At 38.3% G+C, this 21,248-nt stretch overlaps 1 protein-coding gene across 1 annotated transcript; it reads left to right on the plus strand.

The window, feature by feature from the left end:
- Positions 1 to 10,258: 10,258 nt before the first annotated feature.
- On the plus strand, positions 10,259 to 16,023 carry NTMC2T4 (Calcium-dependent lipid-binding (CaLB domain) family protein). Its single transcript, XM_089612153.1, has 12 exons — positions 10,259 to 10,510; positions 10,616 to 10,759; positions 11,818 to 11,919; positions 12,005 to 12,055; positions 12,536 to 12,656; positions 13,087 to 13,208; positions 13,351 to 13,449; positions 13,754 to 13,834; positions 13,926 to 14,011; positions 14,504 to 14,729; positions 14,822 to 14,986; positions 15,396 to 16,023. The coding sequence occupies exons 2-12, from the start codon at positions 10,655 to 10,657 to the stop codon at positions 15,756 to 15,758; spliced, it is 1,521 nt and encodes a 506-aa protein (XP_089468279.1). The 5' UTR covers positions 10,259 to 10,510; positions 10,616 to 10,654; the 3' UTR covers positions 15,759 to 16,023.
- Positions 16,024 to 21,248: the final 5,225 nt, after the last annotated feature.

Raw genomic sequence — 21,248 nt, forward strand, 5'->3', positions numbered from 1 at the left:
CAAGTTTTAATTGTATATATAATCAAGAAATAGACAATCCCGTTCCATTTTCTTGTTTTCTTGTTCAATGCAATGCATGTGATATTTAATGAATCATCAACACTAACTTTGAAAATAGTAATTAAACGCCAAAACGCGTATCATCAAATTCTCATGTTTACTTTAGTCTCACCTCTCAAGTAATAAGCTAGTTGATAAACCACCAAGGAAATAGTTAAAATTTAAATAAACAAAATAAAAGCAAAGAAAAAAAGGCGCAAATCAAAGAAATGAATCTAATTACATGTTGGGGCTTGCTCGAAAATATAAAAATTGGAGTTGCTTGTCATATTTGCAAAGTTACAATTATGTGATCGATAATAACTATTGATGGATAATTGCTGATAATCTTTTGAAAATGACGACAAAAAGATTCAATATTTACGATTTGTAATACTTAAGTGCTCAAACTTAAAAAGTTATGGGAAAAATATCAAAGATTAATATTTTATCCCTCCATTACAACTTCCGGTATTAAATTTGATGATATGACACGTGTCATCATCTGGTAACTTTGACAATTGTAAATGAATAATTAATTGTAATTATATATATATATATATATATATATATATATATATATATATATATATATATATATATATTAAAACTACATCTCTCCTTTCTTCTTCATCGTGACTTCCACCAATCCTCCATTTCACAGTCTCGTCAACCGGATTTTTTCACCGGCAACCACCATCTTTCTCGCTAACTTTCTCTAGCTTCACGCTGTGCTTTTTAATATCCACTAAAATCTCGAACAATGTAAAAAAAAGTCAAAAGAAACATGATAAAAACAGAGCGCTCGGAGATTTGAAGCTCGGCGAGTTGAGCAGTTGCAGGTGGTGGTTCTGCCTTCGTCCGTGGCGACAATCAGAAGACCACTCCCAGTAAGCACGCCGCCTCGTAGCTCCTCCGTCAAGCGACGTTACAACCAGCCTCTCCCATCTAGAACCACAACCAACGACCAACTAGCATAAGTTTTGATTCGATCGGTGAAATTCTTAAACGTGGGTCCGATATTTTTTTTTTGGTTCAGACACATGGGTTTATATTTATATACCGGGGGGGGGGGGGATTTAGTTTTAATTTTTATATATTTTTTAATTAAAATTACCAGATGATGACACGTGTCATATCATCCAATTAAACACCATGGGTTCTAACGGAGGGATAAAATATTGATTTTGAGTATTTTTCTACAATTTTTTTTAATTTGGATATTTAAGTGTTACAAATCTTAAATATTAGATTTTTTTGCCGCCATTTTTTCTATTTTTTTTTTAATTTTTGTCTTACTCATTTCCCTTAGAGAAATTTCATTAAGTGGGCTTAATAAGCCTTTAAATATCAAGATTAGACCCTAATCTTTAAAAATATCTAAATATGGACTTTTGTACCGAAAATGGACAAAAATGCCCCTTAACCTTATATTACCAATTTGAACTCAAACTTTCCCTCTCACTCTCACTTTATCTCACTCGCTCAAATCTCTCACATAAAAAAAAAATTCGCGTACGATATCATACGAGTCCATACGACCCTGTACGAGTCATTACGATGGCGTACGATACTCAAGCTTCAATCTCCGGCGGCGGTGATGCTCAGAAATCCCGAGCTCTCAAAACGTCAAAAATGTGAGTTTTTCAACTAATTTCTTGTTAAATATCATCGAAAATAGTCAGAATAGGTATTAGGACATAGGATTTATCTTATTTGTGGTTATTTGAGCTGTTTTGGATCGAATTTAGAAAGTTAGGGTTAAAAATTGGGGGCCAGTGTACGATGAAAATCAGGCATCGTACGATGTCGTACGATGTTGTACGATGTCGTACGATGAAATTTATATCTTTGTACGATGCGATACGATGGTGTACGATGGGTTTATGTTTTTTTTTTAAAAAGTGTCGTACGATGTCGTACGATGCTGTACGATGTTATACGATGATTTTTAAAAAAAAATTAAATTTTTTGTTTAACGATGCTGTACGATTGTGTACGATGCCGTACGATAGGTTTAAAAAAAGTTGAAATTTTTGTTATACGATGCTATACGAGTCTGTACGATGCCATACGATGAATTGTGTTTCTGACCTAATTTTGTTGTTTTTTTAGGACAATTTGAACTACATATACAACGTCTCATTCCCGGGGCGGATCACCTACGGTGGGACGGGGATCTTGAAGCTGGTACAGAGGAGATTCGATGAGCTCGGGATAAAAGAATGAATCATCGGGACTCCGTTCGAGCAATTTTTTACGGAGAGCGAGCTTGGTTTCTAACCGGTGCTCGTACATACTCTCCTTCAGAAGAAGATCGAGGCGACGGTACGGGGGGAGATACATTTTGGTATCGGAGGCAAACGAGTACGATTTGGACGCCTCGAGTACGCACTCGTCTCGGGGATGAGCTATGAAGACGGTCCGACCAAAGCCGAACAAGACGAGCGAAACAACGATCGATTGATCACGGACCACTTGAACGGCGTTGTCGGAAGGAAGTTGAGCGCGTTGATCAACGCGTTCACCATATGTCAAAGCCATGACGATGCGTTCAAGCTCGGGCTGCTCGTATTCGTCTATGGGTATCTTCTACGGCAGCCGGCCAACAAAGCCATCGAAGAAAGGTGGCAGAAATTTCTATACATCGTTCAAGACCTCCCCTTCTTCTTCAAGATGCCTTGGGGAAATTTGAGTTCGGCGGAGACGTATTCCAGCCTCTCGGTGAACCTAAGGCGTTATCACGAGATGCTGCAAAAGAAGTTGAAGGACAAGCCGGACGTGGCACAGAAAGAGGCCAAGTACACATTGACGGGTAATCTCCATACCCTTCATTACTGGGCGTACGAGGCTATCCCAGAGATCGGGATTAGGTTCGGGTTGAACCAGGGGATTCGTGTGCCCAGGATGCACTCGTGGTCTAGTAATGTGGTCATAATGGGCAAAGACATCGAGGCCATCCTGAATAAAAAAACGGTAACTTTTTATTATTTAACGTTTATTAATGTATTTTACATTATTTTGGAATATTGGTAACGTTTATTAATGTATTGTAGGTGGGTGTTCTTCAAATGCTGAGACCAAGGACAGCAGAGAAAGAATTTTTCACTCTCCTCGAGACACAGACGAGCAAATGTCTGTATCCCATAGACATCGAGGGAGAAGATGCGACAGAGCCGCGAGATATCGAAGAAGAAATAGATCGAGTCGCGACTGTTGCAGAAGATGCCATCGTCGGAGACTTCGACGACGAACACGTGTCAGACACTCCCGCAATGGGATCGAGGCCCACACCGACCACTCCCCCAATGGGATCGAGGCCCACACCGACCTCTCGCGCCGACATTCCCGAGCCCTTTGTCATAACACGGGAAATGTGGGAAGAAATGCGAGCTTCCCAAGAACAACTGCGAGCATCCTAGGAACAAATGCTGCAGTCATAAGGGATAGTCTTACGTGCTCTTAGCACGACCGGCCGTAGAGTTGAGCGCATCAGGGATAACCAGGTTATATTTAAATAAAGTTATATTTAAATCAATTTAACGTTTTAGAGTTGAGTTTAAATTAAATTTAACGTTTTAAAGTTGAGTTTAAATTTAATTTAACGTTTTAGAGTTAAGTTTAAATATAATTTAACGTTTTAAAGTTGAGTTTAAATTTTATTTTAACGTTTTAGAGTTGAGTTTAAATTTAATTTAACGTTTTAGAGTTAAGTTTATATTTAATTTAACATTTTAGAGTTAAGTTTAAATATAATTTAACGTTTTAAAGTTGAGTTTAAATTTTATTTTAACGTTTTAGAGTTGAGTTTAAATTTAATTTAACGTTTTAGAGTTAAGTTTATATTTAATTTAACGTTTTATAGTTAAGTGTAAATTTAATTTAACGTTTTAAAGTTAAGTTGAAATTTCATTTTACTTTACTTTAATTTAACGTTGTAAAGTTAAGCTTAAATTTAATTTAACGTTTTAGAGTTAAGTTTAAATTTTATTTTAACGTTTTAGAGTTTAGTTTAAATTTTTGTGACAAGTTTAAATTTCGTGACATATTTTATTACTTTGACTTTCAGCTTGCTATGTGGAAGAGGCTGAACATTTTGTTCGAGGACGCAACGGGCTTACCTGGGGGTGATATTCCCACGACCCAAGCTGATGGTCGTCCTAAATGCCGGACCCCTCCTCCTCCTCCTCCTCCTCCGGCGGCTAGTCAAAAGCCGGCATCTTCATCGCACGAGCCGTCTTCTTCGCATCGCGAGTCATCAAAGAAGTCGAAGAAGCCGTCTTCTACGCATCGCGAGTCGTCGAAGCGATCAAAGATCAGGCCGGTGACTTCGCCCAGGTTGTCGACGTCTTCGTCGAGTCCTCGTAGAGACGTCATTTCGGATAAGCAACGCCCGCTCACAACTCCGCTTAAAAGAAAAAGCCACACGGCATAGCTTACTCCGTCACGTCCAGATCGGCAAGTGCGACAGAAGTCGTCGCGTTGGGCCGATTTCACTGATCCGACGAGGCCCAAGTATTCAGAAAAGCCGATCCCCAAGTTCAAGCCGTTGAAGGACGCGAAGCAAAAAGAGTTTGATGATTTCGTTAAGTGGGTGCGGACAAAAAAGTGGGACGACAAGTTCATGGAGTCTGCTCGCCTGAAGACGTGCGACGGAGACACGAATTTCTTCGACACGATATTGACAGAAACCAAATGGCTACATGATTCGGTACGTTATTAATTATATAATTTAACTTTCCCTATCAATTTAAAATAACGCTATATGTTTATAATGTCTCAGCATATTGATGCTATAATTCACATGATTCGGGCTCGCCAATGAGCTCTCGACGGATATCGGCAAGACGTCCGAATCATGGATTGTCGGTGGGTCCAGCACGTGTACGGCCGATTCACAAAGGAAGAAGCAAACATCAAGAAGGCCATCGAGCTGGGGACAGAGCCCGAACCCGTGGACTGGGACTTGAGGGCAACTATTACCCCGATGACTGGGTATAGGGACACCGATATTTTACCTTGGGATGGTGCTCGTGAGATCCTGTTCATCGTGAACTTCAAGAACATTCATTGGTTCACATTTCGGATCGACATCGAGGCTTGGACCATTACCGTCCTCGACTGCCAAAAGGATCTCATGCAGTCGTCGAATAATAAAAAGGACTTCACGGAGATGATGGAGGTACGTAAAATGTTATGTTATTCACAATTATTACCTTTATTTGTGGTTAATTAAATTATAAGGGTTACTTAACATTGTTAAAATGTTTATTATTCAGACTTGGAGTCGAGCATTTGCTAGGGTTGTGGCCATATGTGGTTTCTTCAAGAACCACGCTAGCTCATACCGGGAGAGTGAGCAGAGTGAAATTAAGTTCACTTACCCGACGTGGCTCGTCGATGAAAATGTCCCACAATGTGCATACAGGTAAACATGTTGACATTTTTTGTTACAAGTTTTTTGACAAGTTTATTGAACTTTTTTTGACAAGTTTTAAATTTGTTTTTTTTACAAGTTATGGGATTCAAAAGTTATTTTACAAGTTTGTTTATTTTTTGACAAGATTTTTTACAAGTTCTTTTAAAAAAGTTTTTTTGACTAGTTAATTGAATTTTTTTTGACAAGTTTTAAATAATTATGTTTTTATTGACAAATTATTTTACATGTTTGTTTATTTTTTTTTACAAGTTATGATATTCAACTTTTTTTGAAAAGTTATTTTACAAGTTTGTTTATTTTTTGACAAGATTTTTTACAAGTTCTTTTAAAAAAGTTTTTTTGACTAGTTAATTGAACTTTTTTTTGACAAGTTTTAAATAATTATGTTTTTATTGACAAGTTATTTTACATGTTTGTTTATTTTTGTGTTGTAGCGGTGATTGCGGGACGTTCGCAGTGAAGTATGTCGAGCACATAGTACTGAACGAATCATTTGACACTCTTCAAAGTGTCAATATGAGAACGTTCAGGAAGAAATGGTGCGTTGACTTATTCTACAACCACCTTATCCCGTGATTTTGTATTTTCGGATGTTTTTATTTTTATTTATTTATTTATTTTTTTTTATCTTTTTGGTTTTGTAAGAGTACCTTATAAACATATATCGAGTTATTATCATATATCTATTTTTAATTACTTTGATTTTCCACTTTGCCCGAGGAACACATACTGTAGAGTAGAGTTATAGACGACTCTTGATATTACTTTTATATTGGGAAACCGTATCGAGCATTCTTTTTTGCCTAGTTATAATTTAATTACTAGGCAATATTTTTCGTAATAAATTAACGAAAATAAACAGGTAACTTAAATAAACGTTAAAGATTTAAACTTAAAAATAAAAATAACATAAAGTCTAAAGTTTTAATCCCTCCAAGTGCATGTTTTTCTATTATGTCCTCTACCACCACATTTCCCGCATTTTCGCTGGACAACAATATTTTCGCCTTGAGATGGGTATCGATTAATTCTTCTTCTTCCTTGTTTACTTTTCTTCGGTCGACCGGCTTGCTTCTTTTCAACGGGTTCCGAAACTTTCAAGTTTTTTATCTCATCCGGGACATCCCATTGATCTTCATTGCCAACCGGATATATGGCTTCCTTGTACATCTCAATCCATGTCTCCTTCAAATAAAAGTCACTACATAACGAGTAGACGTCCACGCTTCGATGTTGGGCTGCTGCGATAGAATGCTCGCACGGGATATTCAATTGTTGTGGTAGTCCGCAAGTGCATGTCTTCGCCATAAGGTCTACATCGAAATCACCTCTTGCGTCTTTGACATGACATTCATATAGACCAAGCCCGTACGCATTGACGAACTGTGCCTTATTATTTAGCTGTGCGAGATCATTTTGCCACGTTGGTGTCAATTTTGTGTTCAACTTGTTCGCTATCTCTTCTCGTTCAAAAAACCAAGTTTGGAGTGTGAATCGAATAAACTCGAGCAACGTCGTAATGAGAAACGTCCTAGCATTCCTTGTTTTGTTGTTGAAGCTTTCTGCGTTGTTGCTCGTCATTAGGTCGTACCTATATAAAACATACTTTATTTATATAATCGACGACATAAAAAATTCAGTACAAAAGAAGTTCTAGACTCTTACCGTTTTCCAGGAAAGAAAGCTCTGGCCCACCGATCGACACCAACTTCTTCGAGATACTTTGCCATCTCGACATCCTTACGTCTCAACTGTCTAAAATTAGCTTCGAATGCTGTTTTACTGAAGGCGTAAGCCGCATCGTAAAGTTCAAAGCGACAATGGTCTGTCTTGAACTTGTGTTGGACATTCAGTTGTAAATGATGGTAACATGCTCCGTGAGGGATACCAGGAAACACAACCTCGACACCATGTATGATGCTATCGTGGCGATCGGATATGAACGCCAAATTAGGTACGTCTTCACCGATAGCTTCTCGCAATCTTCTCAAAAACCAAATCCAAGAAGCATGACACTCGCTATCTACAACTCCAAATGCAAGTGGATATAATTGTGAATTCGCATCCATTGCAATTGCGCAAAGCAACTGTCCCCCGTATTTTGTCTTCAGAAATGCACCATCCAATGCTATGACCGGCCGACATGCTTTGAAGCCTCTACGACACGCCCCAATGGAAAAGAAAGCATACTTGAATTTGTCACCATCTTGCACAAAGTCTGTTAACGTCCCAGGATTCTTTTGCTTCAACATGTACAACCAAGACGGTAACTTCTGGTACGATTGTTCTGGCGTACCCCGTACGTACCCAATAGCATCTCCAAGCTTTCAAATACGATATGTTCACACCCCATCTTGTCTTCACTTCCTCCCTGACGTTATGCGCCGAATACTCCGCCATAGAGTTAATTGAGTACTTGTCTTTAAATACGCGACCGATGACCCATGGTGCCGCTCCTCGATGTCCCTCTGTTCGAACAACACGCCCACATGAGTGTTTACCCTCGTACGACGTAATCTCCCACATCTCAGACCACTGCACGACACCCCTCAACCTCCATGTGCATCTCTCGTTTTTGCATAGAACATACCATCTCTTTTTCGAAGAAGATTTCACTCTAAATTCAAAATTATGTTTCAACGCGTACAAGTGGATATGTTTCTTCAGTTCATGCTTGTTTTCAAATTGCTGCCCAATATATATTTCTTCTGAGCTACCTGTTAGTTTCAAAGGTTAGTTAAACAATAGGTGGTTTCATATTATACTTGAATCTCATTTGAATCCACTTAAATTACCTGTAGAAGAATGACTTGGATAATGACTCGGGTTTTCCTTCACAACAACATCGACGCTGAACTCGGGTGCTTTCCATGAATAAGGAACGATAGGTGATCCGATCATCGGAGGCTCACGCTGACATTGACCCGATGGTTCACAATGACCCGTTGGTACCGTAAACGTTTCCACAAATTCTTCATATTCTTCGGGATTGGCGAATTCTTCAAATTTTTCACCTCTACCATTGTTATCTCCATCATATCCATCACTACTCTCTTCATCACCATCGCTACCTTCGTTTTCATCACCTTCGCCACCTTCATTTTCATCACCTTCGCCATCTTCGTATTCATCACCATTGTGTCCATCATATTCGTCACTGTTGTGATTACAATCTCTATCACGCCTGTATACTTCGTCACCGTTTTCGGCACCCTTGTACTCGTTAAACAAGTCATCGTCAGAGCCACCGTCTTTGTTTTCAATTATAGGATCATTTTGTCGATCCTCGATAACAAGAGTATTCCGTCTCTTCTTCGGTTCATTGCGAGACACCATTCCAACTTCCACATCTTTCCCTTTACATACTCCTCGATACGCAATAGGTGCAATGATCTGTTTCGGTACCAAACTTACACAAAGTGGAAATCTATTACGATATTTGTGCTTCATAAAATGCGAAACATCACCATTGTCCTTCAATACGGCAGGACCCAGCGGAATTGTACCGACTGTGTATGGGACTTCGAGTTTTAAGTCGAACGCGAATCTGTCTAACTCGAACTTCTCGTATAACAAATCTACTAACTCCGTGTACGTTACCTCTTTCGGAACTACGAATGCACGAAATTCTGCATTGGTGAAAACCCATTGGTGTCCTTCCTTCTCCCAAGTGCCGTTAATCATGACAAAAACTGCAAAAAACAGTCAAACTATGCAAAATTAGCTTCTATATCGTACAGAATCGTACAGCATCGTACATCATCGTACAACATCGTACAGCATCGTACAGCATCGTACAGAATCATACAGCATCGTACAGACAAGCAACGTACAACATCGTACATCATCGTACTGCATCGTACAGAACGCAATTTTTTTCTAAATTTCATCGTACAAAAAGTTAAATCTCATCCTACCACATCGTATACCATCGTACAAACAAGTTAAACCCAGATTTTGGACTTTGTTTTCAGATCTGATTGATTTTTTTGCTACATTCTATCATATACAATCATAAACTTTGTAAAAACGATTAAGTTAGTAATCTTACCCATGATTCTTTTGAAACCCGCTTAAGTAGAGAGGATTTGAGTGGATTTGAGTGTGATTGAAATGATAAAAATGAAGTGTGAGAAATGTATAGGGTTCAGAGGGGTATTTTTGTCCGATTTTGGGTCAAAAGTCCATATTTAGATATTTTTAAACATTAGGGTTTAATCTTGATATTTAAAGGCCCATTTAATGAAATTTCTCTTCCCTTAAATACACTACACTCCATATAGAACATGACTATTCAGTATTCACGTTGACCACACCGTATAAAATTCTCAATCTATAATAATTACATAAAAAATATTCTTTGCCGACACAATAAATAATATGATATAATACCAATGATAATAATAAATGAAGATAGCATAAAATAAAAACAAAAAAAATATATGAAACTGTTGAATTGTTCACTAAATACTTCTTCGATCAAGAAAAGAAACGGCTCCTTTTTTTATTTTAAAAAAAAAAGAGAAAAAGAAACGGTTCAAACGGTCGTGACAATGAAAATAAAATGATATTATTGCTAATTAAAATATAAAATTATTAAATGGTGACGAGAATAAATCAAAAGCATAGATACTTAAAAAAAAAAAAAAAACAGGGAGAGAGAGATGGTGAGCAAAATGGCCTACCAATAGTATTATTGTTGCCTTCAAAAAAAAAAAAAAAATAGTATTATTGTTGATTGAAATGTTTTTGGGGATTTTGAGTCCGACTATAAAAGCCAAAATCTGGTTCTGAGTGAAGCTTGAAAAAATCACATTGCCGACAAACGACACCGTTTTCCCACGTCAAAATGCCTATCTGATTCTTGCGAATGGCCGTTTTAGACACCATAACAAAATACACGCACTTATCTGAGAGAGAGAAAGAGATATGGATTCATAAATGCTCTTCGCACTTTATAACTCCATTGATTGATTGATATTATTTTTTTCTTTTTGTTCTTTCCCTGATCCCTAATCTCTTTCGTCTCTCGTACGTTGCTTCACTGATAATTCACTTTCTTTCCATTCATGAATTTCTGGAATGTTGCTGTTGTTGTCTTCTTTTGTTGATCTGGATTGAGTTTTCTTTGGTTAGGTTTTTGGCGTGGAATTCGAGAGCGAATTAGGGGCAACAATGGGGCTGATTTCGGGGATTTTGATGGGGATGATCGTTGGGGTCGCTTTAATGGCGGGTTGGAACCACATGATGAGGCGTCGAAGCACCAAGCGAATCGCCAAGGTACAGTACTGACTACTGACACAATTTGTTTTTGATAATGGCAATAGGTCAATTTCCTTTTTTTTTTATTCCTTTTTATAAAAAAAAAAAATTATGGTGAGTTGAGCTCTATATGTTTTGCCCAAGAATAACTACAGAGTGTTCTTAGAAGCTGAGATTTGGGGTTGCGATATTGTCTGAATTCGTTTATAGATGTCTTTGAAATTCTTGAACAGCTGTGTGTCGAGCTACAATGTAATATTTTTTAAACCAAAGTATGGAGTTTCTTGTTTTGGACAATTTGGCAAGAAATATTAGCTAGTTTTATCCAAATGTTGAAGGTTTGAATGATAAATAATAATTTAAGTTTGGGTTGTTTGTTTCTTTAGGTTATTGTATGCTGATAATAGCATAGATTGACTTCAATTGTGAAGGTTTTGGTGTTTGATAAGCGGTTTTGAAAGCTTGTATATGGAACTCGTAATTTTTTTTTAATATTGATGTGCTTAGAGATTATAAATACTAAAAATGTTGTGATCTTTACAGCTAAGATTTTTTCTTTTCACTTTTCTTGCTAAGGAAACAGAAATCATAAGATGATGTGTCAAGTCAATGAACAGATTAAGGTATCAAAATCAAGAAATTTAAAGCTAGAAATCTTGCCTTTCAAGTCAGGTGAACAAATTAAGATCACAAAACAGAGAGATTGACAGCTGATAATACATCATTGCTTTCTAATGCTATAAATATAGCCTAGGATCTTTAACATAGCTTGTTTTTATTCATTTAATTTTTTTTTTGATGATTATTAACACAAAGTAAGGCTAGAAACCCTTATGAAACATCAAGATTCTCTACAGGGCAATATGGATTTAGAATGCAGTCCTGAATTATGATTTTGAAGTGGCCAAAGTCCATTACTGCAGCTTTTGAGCATATATATATATATATATATATATATATATATATATATTTGGTTGAAATGAAACATCAGAATAGTATGGTACTTCATTTCAAATCTTTGCGTAGATTGCTATAATTTTTAGACAAGGATTAAGTTTATTCCGCTCGTGTTGCAGGCAGTTGATATAAAACTTCTTGGATCTCTTACTAGAGATGACCTGAAGAAAATCTGTGGGGACAATTATCCTGAATGGATTTCTTTCCCTGTATTTGAACAGGTATCTTCTGTTATCATTTTCTTTTTCGTTCTTAAATAAAATAATTTGTTTATCCTGTGATAAATAATTTGTTCTGTACTTGTAGGTGAAATGGCTGAACAAGCAACTGAGCAAATTATGGCCATATGTTGCAGATGTAAGTTTTTTCTTCCCTGTTAATATGTATGGTTGTGTGACTTTGATATAAATTGTCTCGGCGTTCTTTTCCTCCCTGAAAGAAATTTTATATTGTGTGTTTCAGTTAAATAGTTGACATTTGTACAGATTAAAACTCGTCGCCACCTGATGAATGCTTTATATGTAATACTATTATCATCTTGATGCACTTTATTATTAAAACTCTGCTATGTCGATGTTGTGGAAGTAGCCGTTTAGTTTTAAAAAATCTCGTTAAAACGTACAGCTCAAGCCTGAAAAGGTCACAGTTTGTCAGTTTGTTGTATTGTTCGCTGTTTTTTTTTTTTTAATTTATTTTCCATTACAAATAATACGAAATGTTGAATTTCTATGAACAAATTGAGGATATTAGACAACCAAATATGTAAAACTAGGTAAAATAAGTAGGTTGATGTCCTTGGATTTCTAAACTTAAGGATGCTGTTTTGATCATTTATAGGCAGGAGAAGCGGTGATAAGAGAATCCGTTGAACCACTCTTGGAAGAATACCGACCAACGGGCATTACCTCATTAAAATTCAGCAAATTGTCTCTGGGCACAGTGGCACCCAAAATTGAAGGTACAACTCGATCGCTGTATGCAGTAGATTGTGTTGTATTCCAGTCAAAGGACTTCCACAATCGAATCTAAGACTCCCCGTTCTCAAGCTTTTCTGAATGGGAATATTTTCTTCTATCAGCTTTCAAAACAAGAGAGTAACTTATTCTATCGCAATGTTAGTTAGAGCTGTATATGAATCTTTCTGGTTTTAGTTAGGCTATAGATTTGGAGGAGTGATTATAAGATTGCCATTGATTTATCCTCCTCAAGTTCTTTTGTACAGCTAGAAGATCCTGCATTTTGTTCTTGTAATTAAGTTAACTAAGCTAGAATCTGTCATGAGTTTCCCAGATTTTGCATTTCTGATTTTTTTTATTCTGAGAATAGGGGCGTATGTTATCATTTTCATTTCACTCACTTGTGTGTCTTGGGATAAAACACATATGCAGGTATTCGCGTCCAGAGTCTTAAAAAGGGTCAGATCACAATGGACATTGACTTCAAGTGGGGCGGTGATCCAAGCATTGTCTTGGCCGTTGAAGCTGCCCTTGTAGCTTCAATTCCCATTCAGGTTAGCTGAATAATCTGAGTTGAATGCTCTCCAGTTTTATTTCACTGTCTTTGGTAGCAGCTATTATGTGTGTTTCTTGGAAATTAAATCTTTGCTGATTGAAGTCTGTGTCTCAGAATTTATGTTGTATCATTTCTTTCAGTTGAAAGATCTTCAAGTGTTCACTGTTATCCGTGTTATCTTCCAACTGTGTGAAGAGATCCCCTGTATTTCTGCTGTTGTGGTTGCCCTACTATCTGAGGTATCTCTCATAAACCGTAGTTCCTTTTGTATTAATTTAATTGTTTTTCGTCGATAAGAGATAGTCGTAGATGGTTTGTATTATAGTTTTGTGGTTACCTTTTTCGCCTTCCTGGAAATTAAATCCAACGTAACTATTGTTGCAACATGGTTGTATGTTATATTACAGCTTGATGTGTTTATCCTCGTATCTTTCTTTTGTGGTAAAATGGTCATATCTATGAGCTTCTTTCTCTGTCTCGGTTTATAATAAATAAGTGTGCAGTGCTTTTAAAGCGACTTGACTCAGTTATTTCTTTAATCAGCCAAAGCCTAGAATTGATTATACTCTGAAGGCTGTGGGTGGAAGCTTGACCGCCCTTCCTGGAATTTCAGATATGATTGATGTAAGTTGTTGTACTGGTAAATAAACCTCGGCATGTTTTGAATGATTTGTACTCTTTTCTTATACTTCCATCTTGTCCACAAATTTTTCAGGATACAGTCGATACAATTGTCACAGATATGCTCCAGTGGCCCCACAGGATAGTTGTTCCAATTGGAGGCATTCCTGTTGATTTAAGGTAGTTATACTCTCATCTATTTCTGTCACTGATTCTTGTTTCCTGTAGATACACGGAAGTTTGGAAAAGATGGGACTGAAGCATTTTGTCTTTAGATCTACCCTCTTACTTTTAGTATATGTTGCATAAGGATCCATAATTCAAGTGAAATTCAAAATTAAGTTTCATTTACTAAAATACAACCAGTGCGATAGAGGCAAAAATGGGTCACAAAAGATCTAGTTCCACACAGAAATGAAACCCAAGCTGCGATTATCTAAAGATATCAGAGAGGTTTACAGCTAAAGATAGGATTCTGCATTTCCAGTTTTCTTATTTTCTGAGTTAAGTTAATTGATAAAGCACGCACTGAATGGTATATTCATACCCATGCTATTGGTGATATATGATGCAATCTCTTTCCTTACAATGGTCCAATTTTTTTGGGTTTGTCCACTATGTGACGTTTTATTTCATTTGCATAATTGATCGAGCTGTTTTCCATTTATTCAGTGAATTGGAGCTTAAACCAGAAGGAAAGCTCACGGTGACAGTTATAAGAGCGAATAGTTTGAAGAACATGGAATTTGTTGGAAAATCTGATCCATATGCGGTTATACAAGTACGGCCTCTGTTCAAGGTTAAGACCAAGGTTGTTAATAACAACCTAAACCCTGTTTGGGATCAGACGTTCGAGCTGATCGCTGAAGACAAGGAAACACAATCACTCACTATTGAGGTTCACTTTCTTTCTTCAATCGTTCCTATTGTCCTTATTTCCTGCTTATGCTTTAATCCATATAAACAATTCACGTGGACCCTTTGAAACAGGTATTTGACGAAGATATTGGGCAAGACAAGCGATTGGGAATCGTAAAACTACCCCTGATTGAGCTTGAAGCGGAAACTTCGAAAGAATATGAGCTGAGACTTCTATCATCACTGGACACTCTGAAAGTCAAGGACAAGAAGGACAGAGGAACAATCTTACTCAAGGTTTTTGTCAACTCACATTTATTCATTAGCTATTGTTATTGTGTTTCAATTGCGAATCTCATCTTTCACACGTTTCTCCCTCATAATGTGGTGGTGTGTAAATTCTGGCAAACTCATTTCATGAAATAGAATTTCGAACATGATATCCGAATACGACATTCGAAAAAATGTTTGAATTAGGAGAATAATTTCTTGTGGAAATTAAAATGAAAAGGAGTCTTTAATGGCTTAAAATATAGGGTTCTCATCCAAGAAAAAGAATTGGGTTTTCCTCATTTAATGCGCGAGTTCAGGAATTGTGGTCTAGTCATTGATACCAAACTAATCTCTTCACTTAATTTTTTTTTTTTTTTTTCCGGGCTAATCTCACCTACTTAATTATTTTGAATTTTATTTTTGGGGGAGTCAGGTCCATTACCACCAATTCAACAAGGAGGAGCAGCTAGCCGCACTGGAGATAGAGAAGCAGATCCTGGAAGAGAGAAAGAAGCTGAAAGCGGAGGGCGTTATCGGAAGCACAATGGACGCGGTCGGGGCCGGAGTTGGGTTTGTGGGCACCGGAATCGGCACTGGAGTCGGCCTCGTGGGGTCCGGGCTCGGCACCGGCGTGGGGATCGTCGGCAGCGGCTTTGGGGCCGTCGGAAGCGGGCTGAGCAAGGCGGGTAAGTTCATGGGCCGGACCATCACCGGCCAGTCCAGCACTAGGCGCAGTGGCTCTTCCACTCCCGTCTCCAACGCCCAAGAAAACGGAGGCGGTGCAAAGCCACGATAGTTTCTCATCCAGATTTAATGATCACTAGGTCTGAGTGTTTTTATTTCTTCTCAACATTTTATCTTGGCTTTATTCAAATAGAGAATGTTATTCATGTTTGTTTGCTTGTTGTGTTGAATTTGGTAGAGTTTGGAATTTGTTGCTTCAACTTCGATTTCATATGTAAATCATTCTCTATGCCCTTGTTAATGTTCTGCATAAATCAAATTTGTAATGAGATAACACTTCACAAGTTGTACAAATATCTTCGTACAGATTTCCATTATTGCTTGGTCGTTTCGCCTCCCTTGGAATCAAGGCAAATCTGGTGTGATCTTTATAGGTTGCATTTGTGGTTTAAAAAGCTTTTTCTGAAATCACCATTTGACACTAATTGTAGTATACCGAGATCAATCGTTGACTACACGGAAGTGTTTTGTTGGAAAACAAAATAGGCTAAAAGAAAGGTGAATGTAACTTTCGAGGGAAAACGTCAAGTAGCTACGTGCTCAATTGATATAGCGTAGTTGCACTTGCATATAGCAATTGTTTAATGAGGAAAGATATATATAAAAGTCAAAATTCAGTGATTTATGTGTGATTCAGAGCTCTCTCACGTGATATTGCCTCAAAAGACTTAATTTATTTATACATTGAAATAGAATCACAAAACCAAGGCCAAATCCATACATCTGTTAATTCTGAGCTCTATAAATAATGATCTCTTTTTCAACGCCAATATATCTGTACAAACCTCCTAAACTTTTAAAACTCACGCGGGTTTCACATTATATTGCAAGGGAAAGTTTGTGTATTGTACATGTATAGCATGAGACTATTTAAAATAGATTCAAACGGACGTATGTAGAGAAATTGTTTCTGCTTAATGTTTTTTTTTTTTTTTGTTTTTTTAGTTTAAATGACATTATTAATCAAGATTACATGATATATTAGCCGTGCAAATATGAGTGATATTATTATTAAGATGACATGATTTAATGCAAGTTAAAAGAGAATAAATCTTCTACCGGTTAAAGAGCATGCATTTTTACAGTCCATGAAACTCGAATCCAAAACTGACTGAAATATATATGAGATTACAACTAGACCAAATTAACTACCATTACCATTAGATTAGATTGCTTTGTTTTTTTTTTTTTTTGTTTGATTTTTGTTTTTCAGTATATATAAAATAGGGTCTCAAGAAAACAAAAACAGATGAACACTAAGATTTGTTTTCTTGTGTAGAACCTCTCACAAGTGACAAGTATTTATTTTATTGGCAATTTGAATAGCCTTCTCGTGATCGCTTATTCCCGTAGTTGCACTCGTGAATCCTTAAAATCGAGTTTCTTGACAGGATAAAATGCTGTGAAAGAAAGGAATAAAAAATTGATGGAAGAACTAAAAAAAAGCTGTTTTTTATTTTATTTTATTTTTTTAATTTTTTTTAATTATTATTAGGAGTTTCCGTTTCCCATGATGCATTCATTTAATTTTTTTTCCCAGCCAATAATGCCCTAACAAGCTCTAGTTAAGTCAATTTTAGTCGTGACTGACCTCTAAGTATTCATATGTATTTATCTTAATTTGACTTCTATATTTCAGGCTACAAGGATAAAGAGACCAAAGAAATTGTTTTTTTAAAACAAAATAAAACCCAAGATAATGTTCCAACGATATGACGTGGATATAACATGGACATATTTTACATAATGCCGTAATTCATTCATTATGTCTTTTGGAATCATTTTAGTTCAAGCTCAACATGTTACATGGCATTGGCATATTACAACTCAAGTTTAATGATTTATAGATTTATACACAGAGTACCTCAAAAATTCTTTTCTATACACGTTATATTTATTGTTGAAGAAACCCTTAAAACCAACACCAGATAGCCAATTTGAATCGCACAGAAATAACTTGCAATGCAAGCAATCAGTGAAACAAACAGTAAACGAAAAAAACACAACCAGATTTTATCCTGGTTCAGATCCAATTCGGATCCTAATCCAGTCAAGGATGAGATTTCCCTATTTGCTTCCACTATATTCAATAGGAGATTACAAGAAGATCAATCGAACGCCGTCGAGACAAACACTCTAGATCACCAAGCCCTTTCTCGTGATTCTCTGTTTTTTCTCTATCTCTCTTCTCTCAGAATCTCATGAATACAATACTGAATTAAAGTCTTGACTAACGCAAGTGATTACAAGAGGTTATAAAGCATGAACCAACGATGACGTGTCATGTAAGCAAACTCGGGGTAGTTATAACTAACTCCTGCTGATGCCGACGTGTCACTACTGATGTGGCATTGCACCCAACTTCACAAATCTCCACCTTGCGATGCACATCACCAAAACATTGGAAGCAAACAAAGTCCTCTCATCCCCATTTTCCCCAGCTACTTAACCCTTCATAAGCTTGAGCAAGTTCAGTGCATTTCTGAACTTGTCAATAGGAACTACCTTTGTCAGAATGTCAGCCGGGTTAACATCTGTACAAATCTTCTTCACTTTGATCACACCCTCTGCAATGATGTCTCTGATGAAGTGCAGCCTCACGTCAATGTGATGAGGACATGCCCCAAAAGGAGCCGCAAGCAAAATACCAAGTGCCGGAAGGACCCGTGACGAGAGCTCGAGCGAGGAGATTCAAGGAGGAGCTTAACAATCTGATCATCAAGCTCCAAGATGAAGAAGGGGACAAGCTCGCAAAGGAGAGAATTCAAGGAAGCCAAGAAACACCAATGAAGAACGTTATTTGGGCTGAATTGAATTAGTCGGACTATTCCTATTTTTATATTTTCAGTTTATGTTATTTGGGCCAAGACATGTTATTTAAAAAGCCCGTATGTGTTTGTATTGGGCTGGTCCTTTGTTTTATGTTTATTATTGCTTAAATAAGGCTAAATGGGCTTATTAGGTTATGGGGCCCATGGAGCTGCGAATTTGCCTTTGTAAACTCTATAAATTAAGCCTTTAGGCTGAATGAAAGACACACAATCTGATTTCGAGTTAAACACTTTTCTGTGAGGATTTCATTCTCTCTTTGGTTCGTTTAGAACTACTCGGGTTTCTTACAAAGCGGTGCGTGTAAGAGTTCGAGACCGACTCATCAGGCGGCCATTCGCATCCGTCCGTGGCGTCATTCGATCCACCTTCGTTCCTAAATTGTAGACGATCCGTCGCTGTGCTATTGGGGTATCGGGTCTCGGAGCTTAGTCGGCCGAGGTTCGTATCATGCATGGAACAAGACGAGGGGTAGCATGCGGGGAAACCGATTCTCAGAACAACCTGCATGGAAGAAGACCTTCAACCGAGACGAGAAGAGCAGTTTCAAACCACGAGGGGACGTAGCCAAGCCAAGCACTTCCACGGCCCCAACCACATCTAATCCTGGTCCCAGTGCTCAAAAGAAACTGGAGACGTCATTTCAGCGAAATCGTGATATCAAGTGCTTCAAGTGCCAGGGAGTTGGTCACTTCGCAAATCAATGCCCGAATAAGAGGAGCATGACGATTCTTCCGACCGGAGAGATGGTTACCGACGATGAAGAGGAAGATCAAGAGTGTACCGGAGAAGAATCAGACGAGGAAATTGAGGCACCAGCAGAGCTCGTGTTGGTCTCTCGACGAACTATGAACGCACAGGTTGTACGAGATGATGAGGAGCAGCGTGAAAACATCTTTCACACCAGGTGCCATATTGGTGAGAAGGTGTTCAGTGTTATCGTCGATGGAGGGAGTTGTACGAACATAGCCAGCGTTGCTGTAGTGAAGAAGCTTGGACTTCCCACGACAAACCACCCTCGTCCTTACAAGCTTCAGTGGTTTAATGATGGTGAAGAGGTACGTGTCTACAAACAAGTCCTTATCAGTTTCCGGATTGGCAGCTATGAGGACTCAGTGCTCTGTGACGTGGCACCAATGGACGCGGGGCATATACTTTTGGGGCGGCCGTGGCAATTCGATCGGAGAGTGACTCATGACGGCTACATCAACAAGTACTCCCTCAGGCATAAGAATCGTACCATCACCCTCGCACCCCTGACTCCAAAGCAAGTTCATGAAGATCAACTGAGGATGCAACAAGAGAGGGAACGGTTTAGGGCCCTAGAGAAGGGAAAGGAACCAAGGGATGAGGTAAAACCAGAGAAAAAAAAAGAGTCCCAGAGAGAAAACCCGAGAGAGAAGTGGGGAGTGAAAGAAAGGATGGAGTCATGAAAAACAAAATCGGTGAGAGAAAACAAATCAACTTCTTTGCGGGAAAGAGTGATGTGAGGAAAGCCTTCTTTGCCAAACAGCCGATGATTTTACTTGTGTACAAGGAGGCTGCCTTATTCACTAACCAACATGGCGAGGTTCTACCTACTGCCATTGTTTCTCTTTTGCAGGAGTTCAAGGACGTTGTTGTTCGAGATATGCCAACTGGACTACCACCGATTCGGGGGATTGAGCACCAGATTGACCTTGTACCCGGAGCCTCGCTTCCAAACAGACCGGCCTACCGAACCAACCCTGAGGAAACGAAGGAGTTGCAACGGCAAGTCGAGGAACTTTTGTCAAAGGGGTACATTAGAGAGAGCATGAGCCCTTGCGCCGTACCAGTTCTATTGGTTCCAAAGAAGGATGGGTCCCAGAGGATGTGCGTGGATTGCCGAGCCATCAACAACATCACGGTCAGGTATCGATTTCCCATTCCTAGATTGGATGATATGCTAGACTAATTAGATGGTGCGTGTGTTTTCTCTAAAATTGATTTAAAGAGTGGGTACCACCAAATTAGAATGAAAGAGGGGGATGAATGGAAAACCGCTTTTAAAACTAAACTTGGGTTGTATGAATGGTTAGTGATGCCTTTTGGTTTGACTAATGCACCTAGCACATTTATGCGACTTATGAATTATGTTTTGCGTTCGTTCATTGGTAAATTTGTGGTGGTATACTTTGATGATATTTTGATTTATAGAAAGACCCTGGATGATCATGTCATACACTTGCGTGAGGTTTTTATTGTACTTAAACGTGAACAATTATTTGCTAACCTTGACAAGTGCACCTTTTGCACCGATCACGTTGTTTTCTTGGGTTTTGTTGTAAGTTCTAAAGGAGTGCAGGTAGACGAGGAAAAGGTGAAAGCTATTCAGGAGTGGCCGACACCGACAAATGCAGCACAAGTACGAAGTTTTCATGGCTTAGCGAGCTTTTATAGGCGCTTTGTGAGAGATTTTAGCACGATCGCTGCCTCGCTCACGGAGGTGATGAAGAAAAATGTGGCGTTCGCATGGGGGCAAGCACAAGAGGAGGCGTTCACCGAAATCAAAGGAAAATTAGTCAACCCTCCTTGTCTCGCATTACCTAACTTCGATAAACCATTCGAGGTTGAGTGTGATGCGTCCGGCGTGGGAATCGAAGCAGTTCTCATGCAAGATCGACGGCCGATTGCGTATTTTAGCGAAAAATTGAGTGGGGCCACCCTTAATTACCCCACTTACGATAAGGAG

The sequence above is a fragment of the Urtica dioica genome, chromosome 4 (genome assembly GCF_054948205.1).
Source record: "Urtica dioica subsp. dioica isolate 48M chromosome 4, U.dioica_male_clone48M_v1_H2, whole genome shotgun sequence".
Taxonomy (NCBI): Eukaryota; Viridiplantae; Streptophyta; class Magnoliopsida; order Rosales; family Urticaceae; genus Urtica; species Urtica dioica.